The sequence below is a fragment of the Haliotis cracherodii genome, unplaced genomic scaffold, assembly GCF_022045235.1.
Source record: "Haliotis cracherodii isolate W230 unplaced genomic scaffold, xgHalCrac1.p SCAF_3, whole genome shotgun sequence".
Classification (NCBI taxonomy): domain Eukaryota; kingdom Metazoa; phylum Mollusca; class Gastropoda; order Lepetellida; family Haliotidae; genus Haliotis; species Haliotis cracherodii.
The window spans coordinates 1497679-1522506 of record NW_027266286.1 but is presented as its reverse complement, the minus strand read 5'-3'; the positions used below and the strand labels follow the sequence as shown (position 1 = coordinate 1522506).

Genomic DNA, 24828 nt, shown 5'->3' with positions numbered 1-24828 from the left:
GAAAACACTACTCAAAAGCTTCTGAGCCACAGTGCCTCCAATACCCCCTGGCCACTCTATACTGTCCTGTGGGTCATCTAACACATGAGTCCACTACCTGTCTTATTAATCATACACAATATACACAGCCTGTCCTGTAAGCGAAAATCAGTATGGAAAGTAACAAACCACACTGAACATGTCCGTACATTGACAGATAGTATTTGGTGCTAACCGACAACTTCTTGAAGCTATATATCAACAACAACTCACTGCTTGTTTCTGGAAGACATTCACCCATTTTTCTTAAACTGGAAAAAATGTATGAATATTTAATGACAACACTACTAAATTCATAAGTTGTGTTTCTTCTCCAAAGTTCAAAAAAAGATTTACATATAAATATAACCTTTTTTTCAAGACAAGGGCACAATGCATACATTCCTGTGTTAAGTCATCTGCAGTAAAACAAGCAATGAAGTTGCCATGCAACTTAACACAGACATCAGGTGACCTGGTAGTATTGTGAAACCACTCATCGATATATGGTAAAACATGGGGCGCACTTCACGCGTAGGTATTGTGACTACCACATGAACAGGAAGCACCAGATTGAACTAGCAGTGACCTTAGGTTTACAAAATTGAAAATGTGAAATTTACTGAAAAGAGTTGAAACTGTTTCAACAACACATGTAATGCTGGTTAGATCACAAAACACCCATATCATTCCTACGTCCTAAAATAATTATTTCATGAACACAAAAATAAACAAACTTATGATGAACATTGATATATCATATACAAATAAAATGACAGAATAAATCTGAGTTATCTCCCTTTTAGCATCTTTCTGAAGTGAAGGTCCCCACTCTGCTGCTGTCCAAGATGACTTCTGTGCAGACAAACTGTCACTCTAAAATTACAAGCACCATAACAGCTATTCCAAACAACCAAATATTGCAAGAGTTTGGTGTCCCACAGCTTTGAAGCTTATTTCAGTCATATGATAGCAGGTCAGCTTGATGTGGGAGGGATCATCGATGAGAGCACTTTGGCTATGGTATGCTGCTGACTAACCTAGCAACATGATCACAGTGAACCGGAATTCCAACCAGTGATCATCCTCATTTATCAAGGGTACTTTATCTCTATTTTAGTTGATGACTACCCAGACCAATAGGTTTTATTTTGAGTCTGTTGTTAAACGTAGCCATCCAATCAATTCACTCTCACACAGGTGGGACATTTTTTTTTATGTTAGAGATAGGAGTGGTCACCTCCAAAACAAGGCTGGTGTTGAATAGGTCCGGGGTATTGTAAATATGGAGATGTAATTCCCTGGACTACCCAAGATGGCAGCACACATGTTGCGTCTTTCAGGAAAGATCATCACTTTGATAAACACTGTTTCAATGATTGTACATATGTGACACACAGTGAGCGTGCTATGGAGATATTCCAAACAACGAAACAACAGTGGCTGAGTGAGTCACAGCATGAAGGTGTTTTGTAGTCAACAATATTACAGATCCCTTAAGGACAACTCATGATTCTATACACCTATGTTTTACCACAGGGGACAGGAGGGGAACCCAGCAGCCCTGATAGGAGCTAATGGCAAGTAACAAACATCCTTGATCATTCACAAACATTTCCAAGATAAGTGTGCGGATTATTCAATTTACATAGCTGGGTAATAACACAATAACACAATACATGCCATGCTTCTTCCATTGTTTTCTCGTAATGGCACAAACACAACCACAAAGTGTCAACTATCTGCACATCTGTTGGTTTACACACTGTACTGATTGACAAAGTAGACACAATTCATGGATAACAACTTCTGTATTTACTGTAAAGGCGATGTTTCAGTGTACATCTTTATACCGTTGTCAAGCAGGGACAAGACCTTGCAAGCATTGTCCTTGCTTCACAATGGTATAAGGATCTATACTCAAACATCGCCTTTACAGTAAATACAGAGTTGTTATCCATACATTGTGTCTACTTTGTCATGTGTCAGCTTCTGAGTAATACCTATCAAACAATTCAGTACTGATTAATATATGATCAGATCAAGTCAGTACGTGAACAGCTGCAAGATGAGAGGCGCGAAGCAGTGTGGACTCCCTCACGTTATCTCATCATAAGTGAGTGAGTTGGGTTGAATGCTGCTTTTAACAGTATTCCAGTTATTTTGCGGCATGTCGGTTTAATGTGGGAGGAAAGCCCGAAGTGATGCAGGTCTCAGACGTTTATCACTTTTGTGAAACCCACGAGCACGGGTATGGTGCTGACAAACCTAGAAACCTTATCGGGGTGAACCGTGATTCAAACCCACAATCATAGGTTCTGGCAGTGAATTGCGGTGCCTTAGACAACTGGGCCACCGGTGCCCCCTATCTCACCATGAATTGGTGTTGTCTATAATCAACATCTCACACCAAGAGCTGTTTTGTTAAAGAAATAACCTTCTCTTTTCCATTTAATCAAACATAAATTTTTTAATGAAGATAAAAAATTATGGTGTGTACCATATCGCTACAAAGTATCATGATATATATCGTACCCTGACTTCAAGGTATCCTTCAAACCAAATTGATCACCAGAATGTTCCATCAAGTAATCATCACAAAATCATGATTGATCAAAACATGCTGTGGAAATCCTTGTTTCAAATATATGAACAGAAAGCAGACAAATTCCCAGGACAAACTTATCTATGGATGATCTGAGTCATTGGCCTGACAAGCTCTGCGAGGGCCACTCTACCTTCAGGAACTACTTGTAGTGGATGTGTTTACTTATATCACAGAAGCCACAGAAGGCCACTACAAACAAACTTCTTGTTTCATGGATTGCTGACATGCATGTAAAGTTAATTACTAGCAAATAAGTAGACATATCTTTACAAATAAAGCTTCAGACCTGATTTACTAGAAAAAGTTCTTGAAAAAATTCGAACAAAATTACTAACAAGGAGGTGGTTAAAAACATACACTTGTAACATTATTATATTCTGTTTTTGCGTACATGTAGAACGTTGGGTGTCCCGGTAAGCGTATCCTTAGAGCAAGAAACTAATTGTCTGTCCCAGGGACAGCAAACAAATACAGATGTACACAGTGAACAAACCCTTATCCCAAGTTAAACCAGTGTAGCAACACATCCATTATAATACTCATTCAGAAAACAATTAACACAACACAATCTGTTTGAGACCAACAAATTTGACAGCCTACTGAAATAATTCCGGTGGGGACAGCAGGGAGGCAAATTAACACTACGAACACAAGGTTAAACCATCATGTCTAAACCTAGATATTGACCAGCTTCAGTGACTGTTTGTACCAGATCAGAGTATCCAACCATTGGCCCATGGGTGCTGGCTGATTGTGATTTGTCAGAAGTGTTGTGTTAAGTGATGATACCAAACCTTCTCTTTACTCAGGCGCTGTCCGTATCAGACCAAACATCGACATAAATCAAATTAATGTTGTTTAAAAACATTCTTTGTCTATGCTGCACACACCTTCCCCCCACAAAGGATTGTCCTTCTTAACTTATCATCAGAACTATACTTTTAAAAAAACTGTGCATAATTTCTTCTGACCTATCAAACTTTAAATATTCTGCTGATACAAGCATATAACATCAAAACATTTTTGCAGAAATTATCAACAATATTTACATTAATAAATAGGGCATTTGACAAATCCTAATGGCTGACATTGAATCACCTGTACCATACAACTAAGATAATGTTAATCTGATTATGAAGTCCTACAGTTTAGAACACCTGTGAGACATGCTAACCATGCACATGCGCATGTCCTGCTGTTAACCAAGCAAGTAGAGACTGTGTCGACAGAGAGTACCATCTTCCTGAGGCAAGGGAGTTAACTGACTAAAAGTCCAGTTTCCACCCTTGCCGAACTAGGCTTGGTCACAACAATGCCTTCCTACCACTCATTTTACTGCTGTCCCTAAGTATTGAAACTATCGTAAATCCCCAAATAAGCACTACACATTTATTTCAGGCTCCATCGACCATTTGAGGCAGACTAATTTAAAAACAATAATTTTCAAATATCTCTCATTTGGGAAGGCCTCGACCAGAGTACATTCTAGACAGGCATTTCTTGTTTAGTGTGTCAACACACTGGCGTTTATTCAAGGCAGGAGTTTATCTGAGGATTTATTTCAGGATTTATGGTACAATGACCTGAAAGAACACTTTCTTTCCAGTGGTAAAATCAGGAGATCACACAGAATAAGTTTTAATGCAACAAAATCTGCATCAGACCACTAACTTGAGTCAGTCTACCTAATATTATTTCTTAGCTGCCCCAATCAGACTGAGAACCTAATTATTCCTGGCAAACAACCAATATTGATGTTTTTCTTCCACAATCACTCCAACACACATTGCAGTGTCAGACCACAACAGAACTTTCTTAAACAAACAAACATGACAAAGATGACCACTTATGCAAATTCACATTTTTGATATTTTGAAAAAGCCTTCCAGTATTGGAGAGTTCAGCTTCAAACACAAGCTAGCCATAACCAACCAAAGAAATGATTCATGTTAAAAATGATATGTGAACTTTTGACACATTCCCCGGGGAAATGCTCGTATCTACTTGGCTGTCATGGTCGTCATGACACACAATGCTAGGTGATCAGGTAGGCCGACAGTTGACAGGCTGCTCGCCTCGTTCCGAGTCATCTTCATCTACATCAAGGAACCCTGTGATACGATAACCCATATTCATAAGCATCACTTCCAGAGGATCTGCGTTCATCCGCTTCTGATTGGCCGACGCTGCATCGTCAGAGTTGTCAATTTCCCGCTCATTTTTACTGCCATCCTTCAAAAAAAGCAAAGTTTGCATTCAGCACCTTAAAATTCTCAAATTCATTTTTAGCATGTGTGAATGAGTAGATATTGTTTTATGGTGAGTCAGCAGTATTCAGACAAGACCAGAGTGTTCTGCAAAATAATCATGTCTGGAGCAGACAAACAACACAGACGCTGTGACCACACAATCCAACGCTGTGGTCACACAATCCCACGCTGTGACCACACAATCCCACGCTGTGACCACACAATCCCATGTTGTGACCACACAATCCCATGCTGTGACCACACAATCCCAGGCTGTGACCACACAATCCCACGCTGAGACCACACAATCCAACGCTGTGACCGCACAATCCCACGCTGTGACCACACAATCCCATGCTGTGACCACACAATCCCATGCTGTGGTCACACAATCCCATGCTGTGACCACACAATCCCATGCTGTGACCACACAATCCCATGTTGTGGTCACACAATCCCACGCTGTGACCACACAATCCCATGCTGTGACCACACAATCCCATGCTGTGGTCACACAATCCCATGTTGTGACCACACAATCCCATGCTGTGACCACACAATCCCATGTTGTGGTCACACAATCGCATGCTGTGACCACACAATCCCATGCTGTGACCACACAATCCCATGTTGTGGTCACACAATCCCACGCTGTGACCACACAATCCCACGCTGTGACCACACAATCCCATGCTGTGGTCACACAATCCCATGTTGTCACCACACAATCCCATGCTGTGACCACACAATCCCATGTTGTGGTCACACAATCCCATGCTGTGACCACACAATCCTGTGTTGTGACCACACAATCCCATGCTGTGACCACACAATCCCATGCAGTGGTCACACAATCGCATGCTGTGACCACACACTCCCACGCTGTGACCACACAATCCCATGCTGTGACCACACAATCCCATGCTGTGACCACACAATCGCATGCTGTGACCACACAATTCCACGCTGTGACCACACAATCCCACGCTGTGACCACACAATCCCACGCTGTGACCACACAATCCCACGCTGTGACCACACACTCCCATGCTGTGACCACACAATCCAACGCTGTGGTCACACAATCACACAACATAATCCTAGACGCCAGTTCCAGCCTGGGATCCTCCCTGGGTCTTTCAAAGTGTCAGAAATTGTCCCCCCAAAAATATTTTTGGTAGGGAAGCAAGTTAACTTCACAATTACCCTTGACGACACAAATTCAACAGATTTTACCCATTTTTGTGTAACTGAGAAACACATAGTGAGAAAACTGAGTTTTAGTACAAGACGACTTGTTGAAAAGACTCCCCAGCCCAGTTGTGCAAAGCAACGTTTGCACCAAGACTGTCATAAGTCAAGGATACATTACAGGAATTACTGATCACTTTGAACAGGACCCTGAAAAGACTCTTGGAATGTACTTCACTGAACTGGCACTTAATTTTCTCTTCTGTGAAACTGTACTCGAAACTCAAGGTCATTACCTCTGCTTTTGGGCTCCAGAGTCGGACGACGGGGTCAATGCCGCTGGTTGCTAGGAGACAGGAGTTGGGGTGGGGTTGTAGACAGTTAACAATAGAGTCATCTCCCCTTAGGACCCTCACAATGTTGGTTGTCTCCTTCTCCCAGATGAAGAAGGATCCATCGTCAGATCCGGCAACGATGTATTGACCATTGCTGAAAGAGTTTTATGAGTTAAACAAAAGGTATCAATAACAAAACTGTATTTAATTGAACTGCAGAAATTTCTGCTTTCAAATACCATAGGAACTATATATCCCCTACCATTCTTCTATGTCAATGCCTAGTCCCAAGTACTTATTGCCAAGCTGTATGTTAGTAGCTGCAGGTTTTAAACTGGGTCAGCTTAATACATCAATCAATTAAATCTCAGCTCAATCACAAAACCGAAAGTAAAAACAGCTGAATAACAGGCTCAAGTGTTTTTTCATGTACATGTAGTTACAGAAGGAAACATAAATGAAACATTAGGTAAGAATTATTTTTTTTAAAAATGACCAAAATAATCAAAGGCACCAATTCAACCCTAGGATTAAACAAATTTCTGACCTGGAGTCTCCCCGCCTAGTAGTGTAATATTGGCTTCAGTCTAACAATCTATGGCAGTTTCTACACTCACCTGCCGAAGAAATTGGCCTCCTTGATGTCGGTGGTTGTGTTACAATGGCCACAGAAGCGATACTCATAGTCACATGCCGCATCTCGGAGGATCTTCTCCTGGTCCGAGATGACAGGTGTGCGGCGGCGGTTGGCTCCCTCATCCCCCTTGCCAGTCTCCTTGTCTTCCCCTGCAGGTCAAGGGCACCAGGTACACAGCATGCCAATAACTACCTTCACTATGTTATAAAATATATTTAAACTTTTTTCTTTGGAATCCCATGTACATGATGTAGCTTTACATTAAGTGTTCTCAAGAAGTATTTCTGTGGTTGATGACCCATGACAATACCCGTCAGCAGTCTGTACTGACACCATGACACCATGACACCATGACGTCATGACATCACTCACTCTCACTGTCACACTTTGTAAATATCTTGACATGTCTGCTGGCAGGAGATAGATCTAATGACCACAGAATGATATATCACCATAAGAAAAGTACCATCGCATCATCTTAAGAATTAACTTTAATATTTATTAAATCAAATTTTATAAATTTATATGTAAACAATAATAACTTGCCAGACTGCTTACTTAATCCAAAACACAAATACGGCAGTATGAAATCAGTGACATTGTTTGGCACATAATGCAACTCAAAACACTCATTCTAGAATCAAGAAACAGTAGTCTAATAGTGAGTATGGTTTTACGCCGCTTTTAGAAATATTCCAGCAATATCACGGCGGGGGACACCAGAAATGGGCTTCACACATTGTACCCATGTCGGGAATCGAATCCGGGTCTTCGGCGTGACGAGCGAATGCTTTAACCACTGGGCTACCTGACCGCCCCTAGTCAAATAGTGGGCGTGGCCTATTTTATTTATGGTTTATGGAAACATAAACACAAATAAAATTGTTTGTTATTCAATCAAATACCAAGTGTAATGGTCAAAATGTTTAATTCTATTTTCTATCAATTATGATAGCTTAATTGGTGAAGGAGGTATGAAATCTGGTTTCTAGAATTTCCACAAATTATGTATTACATATAACAACAGCAATATACAATATTAAATATTTGTTATGGTTAGGATGTTTATTTAATTTCCTGGGTTAGAATGTTATGTTTCATTTTTTGGTCATGATAAGCACAGATTGTTTGTGGTCATGTCACCATGTGCTTTAAGCAGCATGCAGGAGGAAGTCATGCTAGGAGCCAGTGAAGTCTAAAGTAATGGTATGGCACATTTAGTCACTCATTTGAAAATTCATAAATAGGAATTTGTTTAGAAATGCATCTTCTTAATTTCTACCATACACAGTATCTTAATTTTTCATAATTGAGGGTTTGTGGCTGGTTTAAACTTGGCTCATGGAAATACACCCTAGACTTCAATTTTGTTCATAAATATTCTCATGGCCTAAATTTATGAAAGGTATATGAAATTGTAAGCTTCCTGTTTATTTCGGCAGTTAAGGCATTGTTTCTGTACATTTATTGGACTATTATGTACTTAGTGCAATTTCCAGGTTTGTGTTGTACACCTTATTGTTAAATGTTCATACCTTTGTAAATTAAACAAGCCCAACTTAGTATAATACTGCTGTATTATGAAGTTAATGTGTAAATTAATCAAATTCAAAAGCCATATACTCAATGAAATCCTTTCTATTTGTTACAGTTAATCTAATGTTTGTACATGAGAGAAACACAAGAATAAGAAAGAATAAAGAATCAAGATTGTTTGGAACTTCATGTTGTAATCAACACCAAGGAAGAACTTGTAATTTCTGTATTTTAGTAGGCCAAGTTGTACCTGGGTCTGTCCATGAGAATATGGCTGCCTTGATGTCCCTGTCCAGGGCTTCACACGCGTGGCTCTTGGCGTAGTCTGGAAACTTGGACTTGAAGTGCTTCAGACATTCATGTGCCTCCTGCGGCCAGGCCAGCTCGTACAGGCAGCGTGCTAGACGGAAGTGTGCCTTCAAGTGGTTCGGGTCAAGACGTAAGGCACTGTGGCAGTCTCGCATGGCGGCATATAGGTCTCCATCCCTGGAAACATGGTGCAGGGTAAAAAAATAGCTCAACTTGAGAAAAGAGACAATGGTTCCCAGGTATTCCCAAATCAGCATCTTGATACTAGTGTCCATCCATTCTGTCAAACCAGATGAAGTAAAGAGTGAATGGTCGGACACCGGACAATGCATCACGCCCCACTATTGGTTCTTGTGAGCAAAAACTTTCCTTCAACATAAACTTAATTAATTAAAATGATTATGCACTTTTTAAATTGGGCTTAACTTTGTGTTCAAGAACCACGTCACTCCTCTCACACGCAGGCGCACGAGAACCACGTCACTCCTCTCACACATGACGCACGAGAACCACGTCACTCCTCTCACACTCAGGCGCACGAGAACCACGTCACTCCTCTCACACGCAGGCGCACGAGAACCACGTCACTCCTCTCACACGCAGACGCAAGAGAACCACGTCACTCCTCTCACACGCAGGCGCACGAGAACCACGGCACTCCTCTCACACGCGCGAGAACCACTTCACTCCTCTCACACGCAGGCGCACGAGAACCACGTCAATCCTCTCACACGCAGGCGCACGAGATCCACGTCACTCCTCTCACACGCAGGCGCACGAGAACCACGTCACTCCTCTCACACGCAGGCGCACGAGAACCACGGCACTCCTCTCACACGCAGGCGCACAAGAACCACGTCACTCCTCTCACACGCAGGCGTACGAGAACCATGTCACTCCTCTCACACGCATGAGAACCACGTCACCAACAAGTTAAACAAATCACTCCTTATTATCCTTATGATATCTTAAGTTGCAACACATCAGAGAGAGCAGGGATGGCTGAGGTGAGTGCTTTGGGGTATAAGGCAGGATAAGTATAAATACATATTTTTTAAGAGTAAAAAGAGAACACGAACACACCCTGGTCTGCACATGCGCACCGGAAACGTGACCAAGCCAGTATACTTGTCACTCTTTCATTTCCTTAATTCAGCTGAAACACAGGGGAAGAGGGGACGGCTGGGTCTGACTGTAGCGTGAAAGACATTTTGCTATTATCTACACGAGCTACTGGCGTCAGAGCTAGTTATCTCCCCTGATGGGGCTGCAACATCCCCCCTCCCCCACCCCCCCCTGCAAAGAAAGCTCTGATGAAGGTGTGTAGCATCTGATACTCACCACTTCCTCTTCATGTACGCTGCGGCCCGGTTCCCATACAGTACGGGCCCGTGGGGGGCCCGGGCGATGGCCTGGTTGTACAACATGATAGCTTTGGTATACTGCTCTTTCTCAAAACAACTGTTGGCTCGTTTCTTAAGTGTCTCCACCAGGGGACCCAGGTTCTTGGTGTCTGCTTTGTGTCTGCAAATGTCAAATATTTACTGTTATTGAAAGTATGTAATATGTTGTGTACAGTCAGTTCATGGTTGACTGCATATGATTATATACCTTGCTTGACAACAGTACAAGGATCTATACCAAAATGAAGCCTTTACAGTAAACAAAGAAGTTGTTATCCATAAATTGTCTGTACTTTGTCATCCGTCAATGCCTATCAAATAATGCATAGGATTGTGTAGGATTTACAAGTATGTCGGATAAACAAAATTAAGTATTATCAACCTTCGTGATAAAAAATCTGACAACTGCGCAACAGATAACAGTACCCAATAATTCATTCATAATAAAGAGTTCATTGTATATCTGGGCAATCATTCAATGTTAACATTTATTTATATAATAAATTTGTATAATCCATTGATACTGTTTTTGTTTTTGACACCTATCAGACACCACAGATCTTATCAGTGACTGAGTGAATGAGTTTTAACGCCGCTTTTAACAGTAATCCAGTTATATCATGGCGTGTCATCTTAATGTGGGAGGAAAGCCCGAAGTGATGCAAGTCTCAGACGCTTACCACTTCGGTGAAACCCACGAGCAAGGGTATGGTGCTGATAAACCTAGAAATATAGTTGGGACAAAACAGGATTCAAACTCTAAATCATAGGTTTCTGGCATGCAACTCTGGTGTGCAAGGGACGCAACTCTGCACAGAGCATCGTGGCGCCTTAGACAACTGGGCCACCCGTGCCCTCTGATTATCATTATTGATATGATGTTTCAATTTATAGTATATTCAAGAATATTCAAAACATCAGAATTTGATTTCATGCCATGTATACTGAACCGCAAAAGAAACATCACCATGGATAGATATATGTGAAACCTTATTTGTCCAAACACTTACTTTGAGACATATTAAAAAGATGAAACTTGGCAAAACTGATTATCAAGGTTGAAAATAAAGTGTCAAATGTTCTTAAAGTGAAACACAACACTAGTCTCTTAGAAAATGGCATCACATGACAGTATCTTGTGTGTCCACCATGTGCATTAAAGGCTGCAGCGTCAAGCAGCGACACACGATGTCCACACTAATGTGTCACTGGTGTGTCCCCATGGTCTGTCGAGCAGATTCCGCAGCAGTAACAAAGCGATCTTGAGATGCTGTCTCTCAATCTGACGATCCTGACGTCGGATGGTGGCCCTTGGTCTTCCACTATGGGGTGTGTCATCTGTAGTGTTGGTGGTCTGGTACCGTTGCTGGAGCCTGTATATGGTCCTTACGTGGACTTGAAATGGATTGGCTACCGGGTGGTTTGTCCTGCTTGCAATTGTCCAAGGCTTAATGTCGCTGATTTCTTGTCAATCTTGGCATGTGGTAGCAATTCAATAACGAATGAATGGTATCCGATCTGGGTGGGTTTTTATAGGGCAAGAAATGGGGCAACGCATGTGCATTTCAATTTGCATGGAACTCACGTGCATCAGGTTACCATGGCCGTTGCCCTGATGCGTTTGGGCAATCGGTTTTATTGTCATCTGCTTTGTTTTTTTATCAACAAATTGCATTTTTCTGGACAAGGTAATGTTAAATTTTAGAAACTTTGACAAAAATTACCCAGATATTTAAATGACATTTCATGCAATGTTACTTGGGGTGACGTTTCCTGACGTTCAGTACATTATTAATCAATCAAGTATAAACATGAATAACAATTTCCTCCGTACCTCTTAATTGTTTTGGGCATGGCATCATCACTGTCTCTGGCAGCTACACAGGCCGCTGACGACGTCAACACCGAGTGTTTGGTTACACCGTTCGTCACGCCGTTGGTGGTGGTGCCGTTTCGATGTAAACTGAATCCATTGGTGTGGGAACATGCTGCTGCGGCTGCTGCTTCTAGAACACGGAACCGCAGGATGTGGATCATTCATCAGACGTCAGTAACTACATACACATCACTACATCAATACAATTTGTGTGAGTTGGGTTTAACGCCGATTTTAACAGTATTCTAGTTATATCCTGGTGTGTCAGCTTAATGTGGGAGGAAAGCCCGAAGTGATGCAGGTCTCAGACGTTTACCACTTCGGTGAAACCCACGAGCACAGGTATGGTGCTGACAAATCTAAACACATCGGGACAAAATGGATTCAAACCCTAAATCATAGGTTTCTGGCGTGCCAAAGGGACACAACTCAGCACAGATCATCGTGGCGCCTTAGACTGCTGGGCCACCCGTGTCCCCACATCCATACAATGCTAATGTGTGCATACACTACAAAGAACATTGATATAATTACAAAAGAAAATTAACTTCACTTACTTAAAGTTTTATCTTTGTTCTCTCACACAAATAAAACGTTTATAGTATTAATTCAACACAAGGAGATTGTCCTTTTCATTTCCAGCTAGCAATGCTCACGACGTAATGCTACTTCTCCAAAGTCTGATACAAGGAAAAATCATTTCTCACTTGACCACTATAATAGCCCATATGTTACCATTAAAACATTTTCATAATGTTGTCAACAGGTGAGTTTTGACAAGTCGACTCAGAGAGCTTTTGATAGAGACTGCATGCTGTATTTCAGCAATCTCAGTATGACTGGTCCCACCTTTGACTACTCCATTTGGTGAGAGGAAGTGACTCAGGTCAAACTTCTGGGCCTGCCTCTTCCTGTTCACATCAAACAGGTAGATCTGCTCTCCCCCGAGATTGACCAGGAGTTCCGAGCCATCGGGACTAAAGGTCACGTAGGTCGCGGCCAGTGTGCGGTACTTCTTCTTGTAGTCAGACTGCTTCTGGGGTAAGTGACCTGTACACAAGATACAGGAAAAGTTAATTTAGGAAATATATTTGTGGATGAACATTGTGTGTTTCAGGTGGTGTAATTAAACTTTTGATGTGCAGAAGGTTAACATTCTAATGCTGTTGGTTCTAAGCGAAACCAAACTCTCAACAACATGCATGTGTAACATCACATCATTCTAAACTCAGTGCATATGGAGACAGAAATTAACTGCCACTAGGATATATGGGAAGAGAAGTTCTCTGATTGCCTGTGGGCTCATGTAGTGTGTCATCTAATGTTACCATGTTGTTTAGATAAGGCTTAAATTATCCCCAAATCCTAATCCCTACAGGAGAGGTAAACATGAGGTATTGTTTCTATATAAATCCCATGTCTATAGGTAGCCATGGTGGTGTATATAGGAAGCCATGGTGGTGTATATAGGAAGACAGGGTGGGGTATATAGGAAGCCAGGGTGGTGTATATAGGAAGCCATGGTGGTGTATATAGGAAGCCATGGTGGTGTATATAGGAAGCCATGGTGGTGTATATAGGAAGACAGGGCGGTGTATATAGGAAGCAATGGTGGTGTATACGGGAAGACAGGGTGGTGTATATAGGAAGCCATGGTGGTGTATACGGGAAGACAGGGTGGTGTATATAGGAAGCAATGGTGGTGTATACGGGAAGACAGGGTGGTGTATATAGGAAGCCATGGTGGTGTATACGGGAAGACAGGGTGGTGTATATAGGAAGCCAGGGTGGTGTATATAGGAAGACAGGGTGGTGTATATAGGAAGACAGGGTGGGGTATATAGGAAGACAGGGCGGGGTATATAGGAAGACAGGGTGGTGTATATAGGAAGACAGGGTGGTGTATATAGGAAGCCATGGTGGGGTATACAGGAAGACAGGGTGGTGTATATAGGAAGACAGGGTGGTGTATATAGGAAGCCATGGTGGGGTATACAGGAAGACAGGGTGGTGTATATAGGAAGCCATGGTGGTGTATACGGGAAGACAGGGTGGTGTATATAGGAAGCCAGGGTGGTGTATATAGGAAGACAGGGTGGTGTATATAGGAAGACAGGGTGGGGTATATAGGAAGACAGGGTGGTGTATATAGGAAGACAGGGTGGTGTATATAGGAAGACAGGGTGGTGTATATAGGAAGCCATGGTGGGGTATACAGGAAGACAGGGTGGTGTATATAGGAAGACAGGGTGGTGTATATAGGAAGCCATGGTGGTGTATACGGGAAGACAGGGTGCTGTATATAGGAAGCCATGGTGGTGTATACAGGAAGAAAGGGTGGTGTATATAGGAAGCAATGGTGGTGTATACGGGAAAACAGGGTGGTGTATATAGGAAGACAGGGTGGTGTATATAGGAAGACAGGGTGGTGTATATAGGAAGCCAGGGTGGGGTATACAGGAAGACAGGGTGGTGTATATAGGAAGACAGGGTGGTGTATATAGGAAGACAGGGTGGTGTATATAGGAAGCCAAGGTGGGGTATACAGGAAGACAGGGTGGTGTATATAGGAAGACAGGATGGTGTATATAGGAAGCCATGGTGGGGTATACAGGAAGATAGGGTGGTGTATACAGGAAGACAGGGTGGTGTATATAGGAAGACAGGGTGGTGTATATAGGAAGCCAGGGTGGTGTATATAGGAAGACAGGGTGGGGTATATAGGAAGACAGGGTGGTGTATATAGGAAGCCATGGTGGTGTATACAAGAAGACAGGGTGGTGTATATCGGAAGCCATGGTGGGGTATACAGGAAGATAGGGTGGTGTATACAGGAAGACAGGGTGGTGTATATAGGAAGACAGGGTGGTGTATATAGGAAGACAGGGTGGGGTATATAGGAAGACAGGGTGGTGTATATAGGAAGACAGGGTGGTGTATATAGGAAGCCATGGTGGTGTATACAAGAAGACAGGGTGGTGTATATAGGAAGCCAGGGCGGGGTATATAGGAAGCCAGTGTGGGGTATATAGGAAGCCAGGGTGGTGTATATAGGAAGACAGGGTGGTGTATATAGGAAGCCAGGGTGGGGTATACAGGAAGACAGGGTGGTGTATATAGGAAGCCATGGTGGTGTATACAAGAAGACAGGGTGGTGTATATAGGAAGCCAGGGCGGGGTATATAGGAAGCCAGTGTGGGGTATATAGGAAGCCAGGGTGGTGTATATAGGAAGACAGGGTGGGGTATATAGGAAGACAGGGTGGTGTATATAGGAAGACAGGGTGGTGTATATAGGAAGACAGGGTGGGGTATATAGGAAGACAGGGTGGTGTATATAGGAAGACAGGGTGGTGTATATAGGAAGCCATGGTGGTGTATACAAGAAGACAGGGTGGTGTATATAGGAAGCCAGGGCGGGGTATATAGGAAGCCAGTGTGGGGTATATAGGAAGCCAGGGTGGTGTATATAGGAAGACAGGGTGGTGTATATAGGAAGCCATGGTGGGGTATACAGGAAGATAGGGTGGTGTATACAGGAAGACAGGGTGGTGTATATAGGAAGCCAGTGTGGGGTATATAGGAAGCCAGGGTGTGTATAGGAATACAGGGTGGTGTATACAGGAAGCCATGGTGGTGTATATAGGAAGACAGGGTGGGGTATATAGGAAGCCATGGTGGTGTACATAGGGAGCCAAGGTGGTGTATATAGGAAGCCATGGTGGTGTATATAGGAAGCCATGGTGGTGTATACAGGAAGCCAGGGTGGTGTAAATAGGAAGCCAGGGTAGTGTATACAGGTAGCCATGGTCGGGTATGTAGGAAGCCAGGGTGGGGTATATAGGAAGCCAGGGTGGTGTATATAGGAAGCCAGGGTGGTGTATATAGGAAGCCAGGGTGGTGTATATAGGAAGCCACGGTGGTGTATACAGGAAGCCAAGATGGGGTATATAGGAAGCCAGGGTGGTGTAAATAAGAAGCCAAGATGGGGTATACAGGTAGCCATGGTCGGGAATGTAGGAAGCCAGGGTGGGGTATATAGGAAGCCAGGGTGGTGTACCTGCAACGTAGAAGCTGACGCAGCCAGGAGGCAGGGTGTAGTCCTCCCCGTCCATCAGCTCCAGGTGTGGATGCTCCCATGGGAATCTGTACAGCAAGCATGGAATGATGGAGACCTAGTTTACACACAGGTCATTGTGACACACCCACACTGGAAATACCGGACCAATATCAGTTACTATCATCAGTTGTAACTGATTTGTGACCCTAGGAAAAGTCACTTGCAGACCCAATATAACTGATTACATAAATAACTAGCAGTAGAAGGAAAGTTTGAACAGCTTCAACATGTATGTCTGCAAACTGAATCTGATTGGCTGGTTATTGCATGCTCCGTCAGGCCCCATGCAGGAAGTGAGTAGACTGGCTGCTTGCTTCAACATGACAGTCAGGTTAGTCTTACAAGTAGCTTTATCACACCTCCATGTCAGAATGGTGAGATCTGATTGGTCCATGTGATCTTGACAAAAAATTGTGTATGCTGCCTTGGAGGGAAATAAATTTCAAAGTGGGTGAATAAATCCCTTATACTCCACGACGAACAAGTCAGGCTGCACATGGATTTCTGAGAAGCAAAATATGTCCTTCATACCCTGCTTTCAAGCAAAAAGCTGCACACTTTTTTGGAGTCAGCGTGACAAAGCGCAGGCTAACCTCTGCTCAATCAAACAGGTGTTTTCAATCAATTTTGAATTTGTTTTAATTCTCTTTAATGTCATATCAAAATATGTTGGTAATATAATTTTGTTGTAGCAGGACCCTGCTCGTGGTATAAAACCTAACGTGGGACGCATAAAACCCCATGTACCCCTCAAGAATAAAACCTAATGCGGGACCCCTCGTGATCCTGCTACAACTTATAATGTAATACTCAGGGTAACTGAGGAACAGTGTGAACATCCTGACGATGGAGCGGCATAGGTGTTCACCTGTTGTTGAAGTCTCCAGGGAACTTCATGCTACGGCAGGTGAGCATGCGTCTGTCGTACACCCTCACATAGGGGTCATTGGCCCCCACGGCTATGAGTTCCGGTCGTAGCTGGTTGATGGAGATACACTTAGCCTCGGCATACTCCCCCATGTGAGCCAGGAGGTTGATGAGGACGTTCCGGGGGTTATTCTGACTCGACTCGGGGGTGCGGAGGTCAAACTGCCTGTAATGTCAAGAAAAAATTCAGAATACCGAACATTAGACGAGAGGCATTTGGAGCCGGGGATGAATCTAGGATTCCACACCAACAGCCCTTGGGTCAGTGAGTGAGTTGGGTTTAACGCCAATTTTAACAGTATTCCAGTTATATCACGGCGTGTCGACTTAATGTGGGAGGAAAGCTCAAAGTGATGCAGGTCTCAGACGTTTACCACTTCGGTGAAACCCACGAGCACGGGTATGGTGCTGACAAACCGAGAAACATAATTGAGGCAAACTGGGATTCAAACCCACAATCATAGGTTTCTCGTGTGCACAAAGGGCACAACTCTGCACAGCGAATCGCGGCACCTGCAACTCCGCACAGCGAATCGCTGCGCCTTAGACAACTGGGCCACCCGTGCCCCAAACAGCCCTTGAGAAGCAAATTGGGGGGAATTGTTACTTTGTTCCAAGTTTGAATTTTATAAGTTCTAACTTAAACATTTTAACATTGATATACAAAATTCAATACATTCAAACCCCTTCCTTGTCCTCCTATAAGGTCAAGGTTAATCCCTAATAATGTTAAACAAGTCAATGAGCATGTGTGAAACGCAAACTCTGGTTCAGGACAGGTTCTGTGATTATCTGTCTGCACAACTACAAAGTTTGACCCAGCTGGTTGTGTGCCCTGTACTTGCGCAGCATGGAGTGTTGACTGATTATGATATGACACATGATGATAACAACACAATAATTGCACTGCCTTTTGTAGCCAAAATGTAGAATCTCCTGCAGTATATAAATGATAATAATCATCATCAACTCACATGACAGTGCCGTCCTCGGCAGCACTCCAGAACATGAAGGGCACATTGGGTGCTGTGGCGATTCTCTTGACCCTCCCAGCGTGGCAGCTGAACACTTGCGTAGTGTCCTTCAGGTTGAGGTCATGCACGCGGATCTTGCAGTCAGCTGCTCCGGTCACCACCATGGAGTCATTACAGTTGGGCAGGAACTGCACACCCAATTCAAATTCAACAACCAATTCAAATCTCTTACTAACAAGCAATTCAAATCTCTCCTTAACAACCAATTCAAATCTCTTACTAACCAAGAACAGAGTTCAGTTAACAGCTAGTCCTTTTGCCAGTGGTAAGGAGAATTGTAGAGGACTGTCCAATTGTTTAAAGTCAACAGCCTGTCCATTCGCGACCAACTCGTGTTGTTCAGGGCCAAGCCGAATAGCGACTCGTGCCCCTCGTGGCCATTTTTGCGACTGGGTTCTGTCTAAGCACAAACGGGCATACCTAAAACATTTGTCAACTCGTTGCGTAATGGTTCACGTATATCTCCCCATATATTATATATATTTCAGATGCAATGTAAAGCACATCGGGACGGGCGGAATTATACAGTATGATTGAACACATTTAACTGTGTCTTGGGTATATTTTTAGATGCAAGACATATGTAAAATCAAAAAATATTTCTGAGGGATTATTTGACAAAGAACTCGAAATCATACGCGCATTCTGATTGACTTGTCGTATTTTCACACATAACATTCATCATTCATAGGGGGACGAGTCTTCTTGCAGTTCACGGAAAGGGGCGAGTAGTGACAGACGCAGCCTGCCAAGGGCCTGCTGTTACTTATAGTCAATATCAAAGACTTCAGAGACATGACCACAAATCTTCCATAATACAAACCCTACATGTTCATCTCTTAGCACACGATGTTTAAGCAGGTGGGCCAACGTTTTCAGGTATTATATGTCATCAATACATTATTCTTCACAACTGCCACACATATCACGATGTCGGAACACATACCTTGACAGAGAAGATGGTCCCCAGACAACCTGTTCTCACCTTGACAGAGAAGATGGTCCCCTGACTACCTGTTCTTACCTTGACAGAGAAGATGGTCCCCTGACAACCTGTTCTTACCTTGACAGAGAAGATGGTCCCCTGACAACCTGTTCTCACCTTGACAGAGAAGATGGTCCCCTGACAACCTGTTCTTACCTTGACAGAGAAGATGGTCCCCAGACAACCTGTTCTTACCTTGACAGAGAAGATGGTCCCCTGACTACCTGTTCTTACCTTGACAGAGAAGATGGTCCCCAGACAACCTGTTCTTACCTTGACAGAGAAGATGGTCCCCTGACTACCTGTTCTTACCTTGACAGAGAAGATGGTCCCCAGACAACCTGTTCTTACCTTGACAGAGAAGATGGTCCCCTGACAACCTGTTCTTACCTTGACAGAGAAGATGGTCCCCTGACAACCTGTTCTTACCTTGACAGAGAAGATGGTCCCCTGACAACCTGTTCTTACCTTGACAGAGAAGATGGTCCCCTGACAACCTGTTCTTACCTTGACAGAGAAGATGGTCCCCAGACAACCTGTTCTCACCTTGACAGAGAAGATGGTCCCCTGACAACCTGTTCTTACCTTGACAGAGAAGATGGTCCCCTGACAACCTGTTCTTACCTTGACAGAGAAGATGGTCCCCTGACAACCTGTTCTTACCTTGACAGAGAAGATGGTCCCCTGACAACCTGTTCTTACCTTGACAGAGAAGATGGTCCCCTGACTACCTGTTCTTACCTTGACAGAGAAGATGGTCCCCTGACAACCTGTTCTTACCTTGACAGAGAAGATGGTCCCCTGACAACCTGTTCTTACCTTGACAGAGAAGATGGTCCCCTGACAACCTGTTCTTACCTTGACAGAGAAGATGGTCCCCTGACTACCTGTTCTTACCTTGACAGAGAAGATGGTCCCCTGACTACCTGTTCTTACCTTGACAGAGAAGATGGTCCCCTGACAACCTGTTCTTACCTTGACAGAGAAGATGGTCCCCTGACAACCTGTTCTTACCTTGACAGAGAAGATGGTCCCCTGACTACCTGTTCTCACCTTGACAGAGAAGATGGTCCCGACAACCTGTTCTTACCTTGACAGAGAAGATGGTCCCCTGACAACCTGTTCTTACCTTGACAGAGAAGATGGTCCCCTGACAACCTGTTCTTACCTTGACAGAGAAGATGGTCCCCTGACTACCTGTTCTTACCTTGACAGAGAACATGGTCCCCAGACAACCTGTTCTCACCTTGACAGAGAAGATGGTCCCCAGACAACCTGTTCTCACCTTGACAGAGAAGATGGTCCCCTGACAACCTGTTCTTACCTTGACAGAGAAGATGGTCCCCAGACAACCTGTTCTTACCTTAACAGAGTAGATGGTCCCCTGACAACCTGTTCTCACCTTGACAGAGAAGATGGTCCCCTGACAACCTGTTCTTACCTTGACAGAGAAGATGGTCCCCTGACAACCTGTTCTCACCTTGACAGAGAAGATGGTCCCCAGACAACCTGTTCTTACCTTGACAGAGAAGATGGTCCCCTGACAACCTGTTCTTACCTTGACAGAGAAGATGGTCCCCTGACTACCTGTTCTCACCTTGACAGAGAAGATGGTCCCCAGACAACCTGTTCTTACCTTGACAGAGAAGATGGTCCCCTGACTACCTGTTCTTACCTTGACAGAGAAGATGGTCCCCTGATGACCAGTTCTCACCTTAACACAGAAGGTGCTTCCCTGACAGAGATCATATTTTCCCAAAGTCTAGTTAATCACCTTGACAGAGAAGATGTTTCCCTGATGACCAGTTCTCACTGTAGTCTGACTGCGATGATGGAACGGGTCCCAGATGATCACCTGAACATCATCCGAGCCACTTGCTAGCCGCCTGTTAACGCAAATAATCTGTTATACCGGCTTTATCCTAATTATCAAATCAGCACTTAAATAAGAGTCATGGTTTCGACTTTGTTAGATACAAGGAGCAAGGCTACCTGTTGATTTAATCATGTATGATTGAATGTGTAACAGAACATGCACCAGTGAATCATGGGTGTTTTTTTATCAGAGGTGGTTATTTGGTTTTGAAAACTCTGACTGACCAATAAAACTGAGTATGTTCTAAAATCATGGTAGAAATATTGCAATATGGACTTGATATTTATATAAATTTATAGGGGCACTAAAATGGAATTACATCTACTTATATATTTATATATTTATTATTATTTATATTTACTATTAATAGTATCACATAAACCAAAACACTTTGTCCTCATTCTGAATGTGATGGTAGGTACTCACGTGCCGTCTTCATTCCACTCGAGGCAGTTCACACAGCCCTGGTGCCCCTGGAACAATACAACACAATCAGGAACAATACGACACAATCAGGGTCAATACAACACAATCAGGGCCAATACAACACAATCAGGAACAATACAACACAATCAGGGACAATAGAACACAATCAGGGACAATACAACACAATCAAGAACAATACAACACAATAAGGGTCAATACAACACAATAAAGAACAATACAACACAATCAGGGCCAATACAACACAATAAAGAACAATACAACACAATCAGGAACAATACGACACAATCAGGGCCAATACAACTCAATCAGGGACAATACAACACAATCAGGGTCAATACAACACAATCAGGGTCAATACAACACAATCAGGGCCAATACAAAACAATAAAGAACAATACAACACAATCAAGAACAATACAACACAATCAGGAACAATACAACACAATCAGGAACAATACAACACAATCAGGGACAATACAACACAATCAGGGACAATACAACACAATCAGGAACAATACAACACAATCAGGGTCAATACAACACAATCAGGGTCAATACAACACAATCAGGGACAATAGAACACAATCAGGGACAATACAACACAATCAGGGTCAATACAACACAATCAGGGTCAATACAACACAATCAGGAACAATACAACACAATCAGGGTCAATACAACACAATCAGGGTCAATACAACATAAAATACAATGACAAAGAAGTGACAGATATAGAAAATAACAACAATTTCATTTTCACCTGTAATCATAATAATTAGGTGCAGGGACTACAGTTTGATGCTCTGAACCTGTCAGAAAACTGTCGACCCAAAGATTATTCAGGGCATGTTGTTGTATTTGTAATTGTCAACAAAAACAAATAAATCCTCTCAACTAGAATTGTGAAATTATACCTCTAATTCCTTTTCCAAGCCAAGTCGATTTATCAAATCTGGGGTGACCTGTAGAACACGTTGGAAACCTGTGTGAACTTTCTCCTGTAAGAAAAAAATAGAGTTACCTAACAACTTATTTAAGATAAGAATATATTTCAGCACATAAATCACGAAAGATAGATTCATCCAATACCATATTTGACACAACCACTACTCTTTGCAATGTGTGTGGAGCTTCTGTACGGGGGCCAGTTACTTCTCAGATTAACTTACCTGTAGATGTGGAAGGACAGTGACATTCGCAGAGAAGTCAGAACAATCCTCAACATGGTTATAAGATAAAACAATTTCATCAAATGGTAATCTAATTTTCTTACTGGCAGTGTCATATTTTGGTTTACTCCAATTGGAAAAACTGTACCGAGATCTATCATGAATCTACCTGCAAACAACAGACAGGCCAGTTGACCGAGAAGACACATTGTGTAATCATGAAAACTATAAGGGGTAAAACATCTTCATATTCCATCATGAAGAACAGCTGACTACAAAAGAGCTCCAACAATTGTAGAAATGACCATGATCTTGTGTACACAATAGGTTGTGCTTCTGAGGTCTCAAGATTGAAAGTGACAGTCATAATCAAGAAATGGTGACTTTCATTGGACAAGGAAACATTATATAAAATTTTGAACATTTTGTATTGATATAGTTTGGAATGGAGAAGAATTTCGCCTTCGAGGACTTTTGAGCTTGAGACAAAAGTGAGTGAGTGAGTATGGTTTTACGCCGCTTTTAGCAATATTCCAGCAATACTCCAGCAATATCACGGCGGGGGACACCAGAAATGGGCTTCACACATTGTACCCATGTCGGGAATTGAACCCGGGTCTTCAGCGTGACGAGCTAACGCTTAAACCACTAGGCTACCGGACCACCCGCTTGAGACAATAACAGGAAGGCACAGAATTCCTATGCAGTGCCATGAGAGTCTAAACGCATTGACTAAAATATATGTACGACCCGGCTGAATTTTAACTTGGGCTAGTCATTTGCAGTAACTTTGTGGTTACTTTCACTTCTGAATGGACACAATTAGGGGGCACCACCACATTAAGCTGAACACAGGAAAATATCCAGATGGAATCATTAAATTGTTACGTCAAATCATCCACAGAAGGATTGTTCTTACTACTCCGTGAATATCTTTCTCCTACCACATCAACAAGTAAGTTAGCCTGGGAGCGTTTTGACGGCCCCTTGTACGTTGTGAAGCCAAAAATAAAAGTAAGGACACATAACTATGGTAACAGGTGTTAACGCATACAACATTTTGCCTCAACTGCAAACTAAGCGGTCTCCAAGCAAATAGTGTGTGGCCATTTTATAATTAGCATCAGACTCAAGGTTATCATAAATAAAATAAACCATCTCTCCAAATAATCAATTAATGCTGCTTGTAATCTTATGGCTCAAGAGTGTCTATTATTGAAAAAAAAAGAAATATCAGTAACATTTTCATACAAGCACACCCAAAACATAATGTCAATGTGAGTGTATGACTTGAATAGGAAGATGGGTCTTTCATGCAATAAGGAGTGAGTGAGAGTATAGTTTTACGCCGCTTTTTTAAATATTCCAGCAATATCACGGCGGTGCCACCAGAAATGGGCTTCACACATTGTACCCATGTCGGGAGATGCTGGCAGGTCAACCTTATGCCTCATGACTTTGTACTTGAAAATCTAAGAAATGGGTCTGACTTAGAAAGCTACCCATGCTTAAATGTAGTGACTATGGCTAACAGACCTCCCTGTGCATAGCAGAGACAATCTGATGGGAAATCTAAATAATATGGAATAGGGTTAAGTTATATTCCTGATGAATGCTGCTGCAACTTATCTGTTTCAAAACGTCTCGAACTAAAAAAGATCACAATGTCTTCGTGCATGATAGTTGATACTGATAAATTCCCACTACAGTTTAAGTCATTTTACTCACATCAATTTCTCTTTGGAATTTCCTCTTGAGCGCCCATGAGGTGTTCATAATGGTGTAATAGCTGTGAAAATGTCTCCGTTCACATCAGGTAAGAAGTATTATAGCTTCAACCATTGTAGTTCACGTGGTAATATGTTTGTAAACAAAACTATCTACGCATGAGTGATTGGCGCAGTCTGACGTTTCCTGTTCAGTGATGTACGAAAGATATTCCTACGTACAGAGGCTCAACTGACAGGATCTATCGACTACATATGAAAGCAAAGAATTAACTTGTAAACAAATCCCAACACGACACCCCCCGTGCGTTGACGATTGCCCCTCTAAAGAATCTGTAAAAACGTCAATCAAAACATTACAGAACAAAACCGGAAGTTGTAA

General features: G+C 42.7%; 1 protein-coding gene across 1 annotated transcript; it reads right to left on the bottom strand.

Moving 5' to 3' along the window:
* Window positions 1-1955: 1955 nt before the first annotated feature.
* Window positions 1956-24815, bottom strand: LOC139474434 (WD and tetratricopeptide repeats protein 1-like). Its single transcript, XM_071257450.1, has 14 exons — window positions 24448-24815; window positions 22465-22548; window positions 21530-21576; window positions 21002-21113; window positions 18183-18370; window positions 17150-17374; window positions 16222-16307; window positions 13012-13212; window positions 12121-12292; window positions 10225-10407; window positions 8825-9060; window positions 7019-7187; window positions 6363-6555; window positions 1956-4858 (listed from the first exon to the last, which is right to left on the bottom strand). The coding sequence occupies exons 1-14, from the start codon at window positions 24493-24495 to the stop codon at window positions 4670-4672; spliced, it is 2133 nt and encodes a 710-aa protein (XP_071113551.1). The 5' UTR covers window positions 24496-24815; the 3' UTR covers window positions 1956-4669.
* Window positions 24816-24828: the final 13 nt, after the last annotated feature.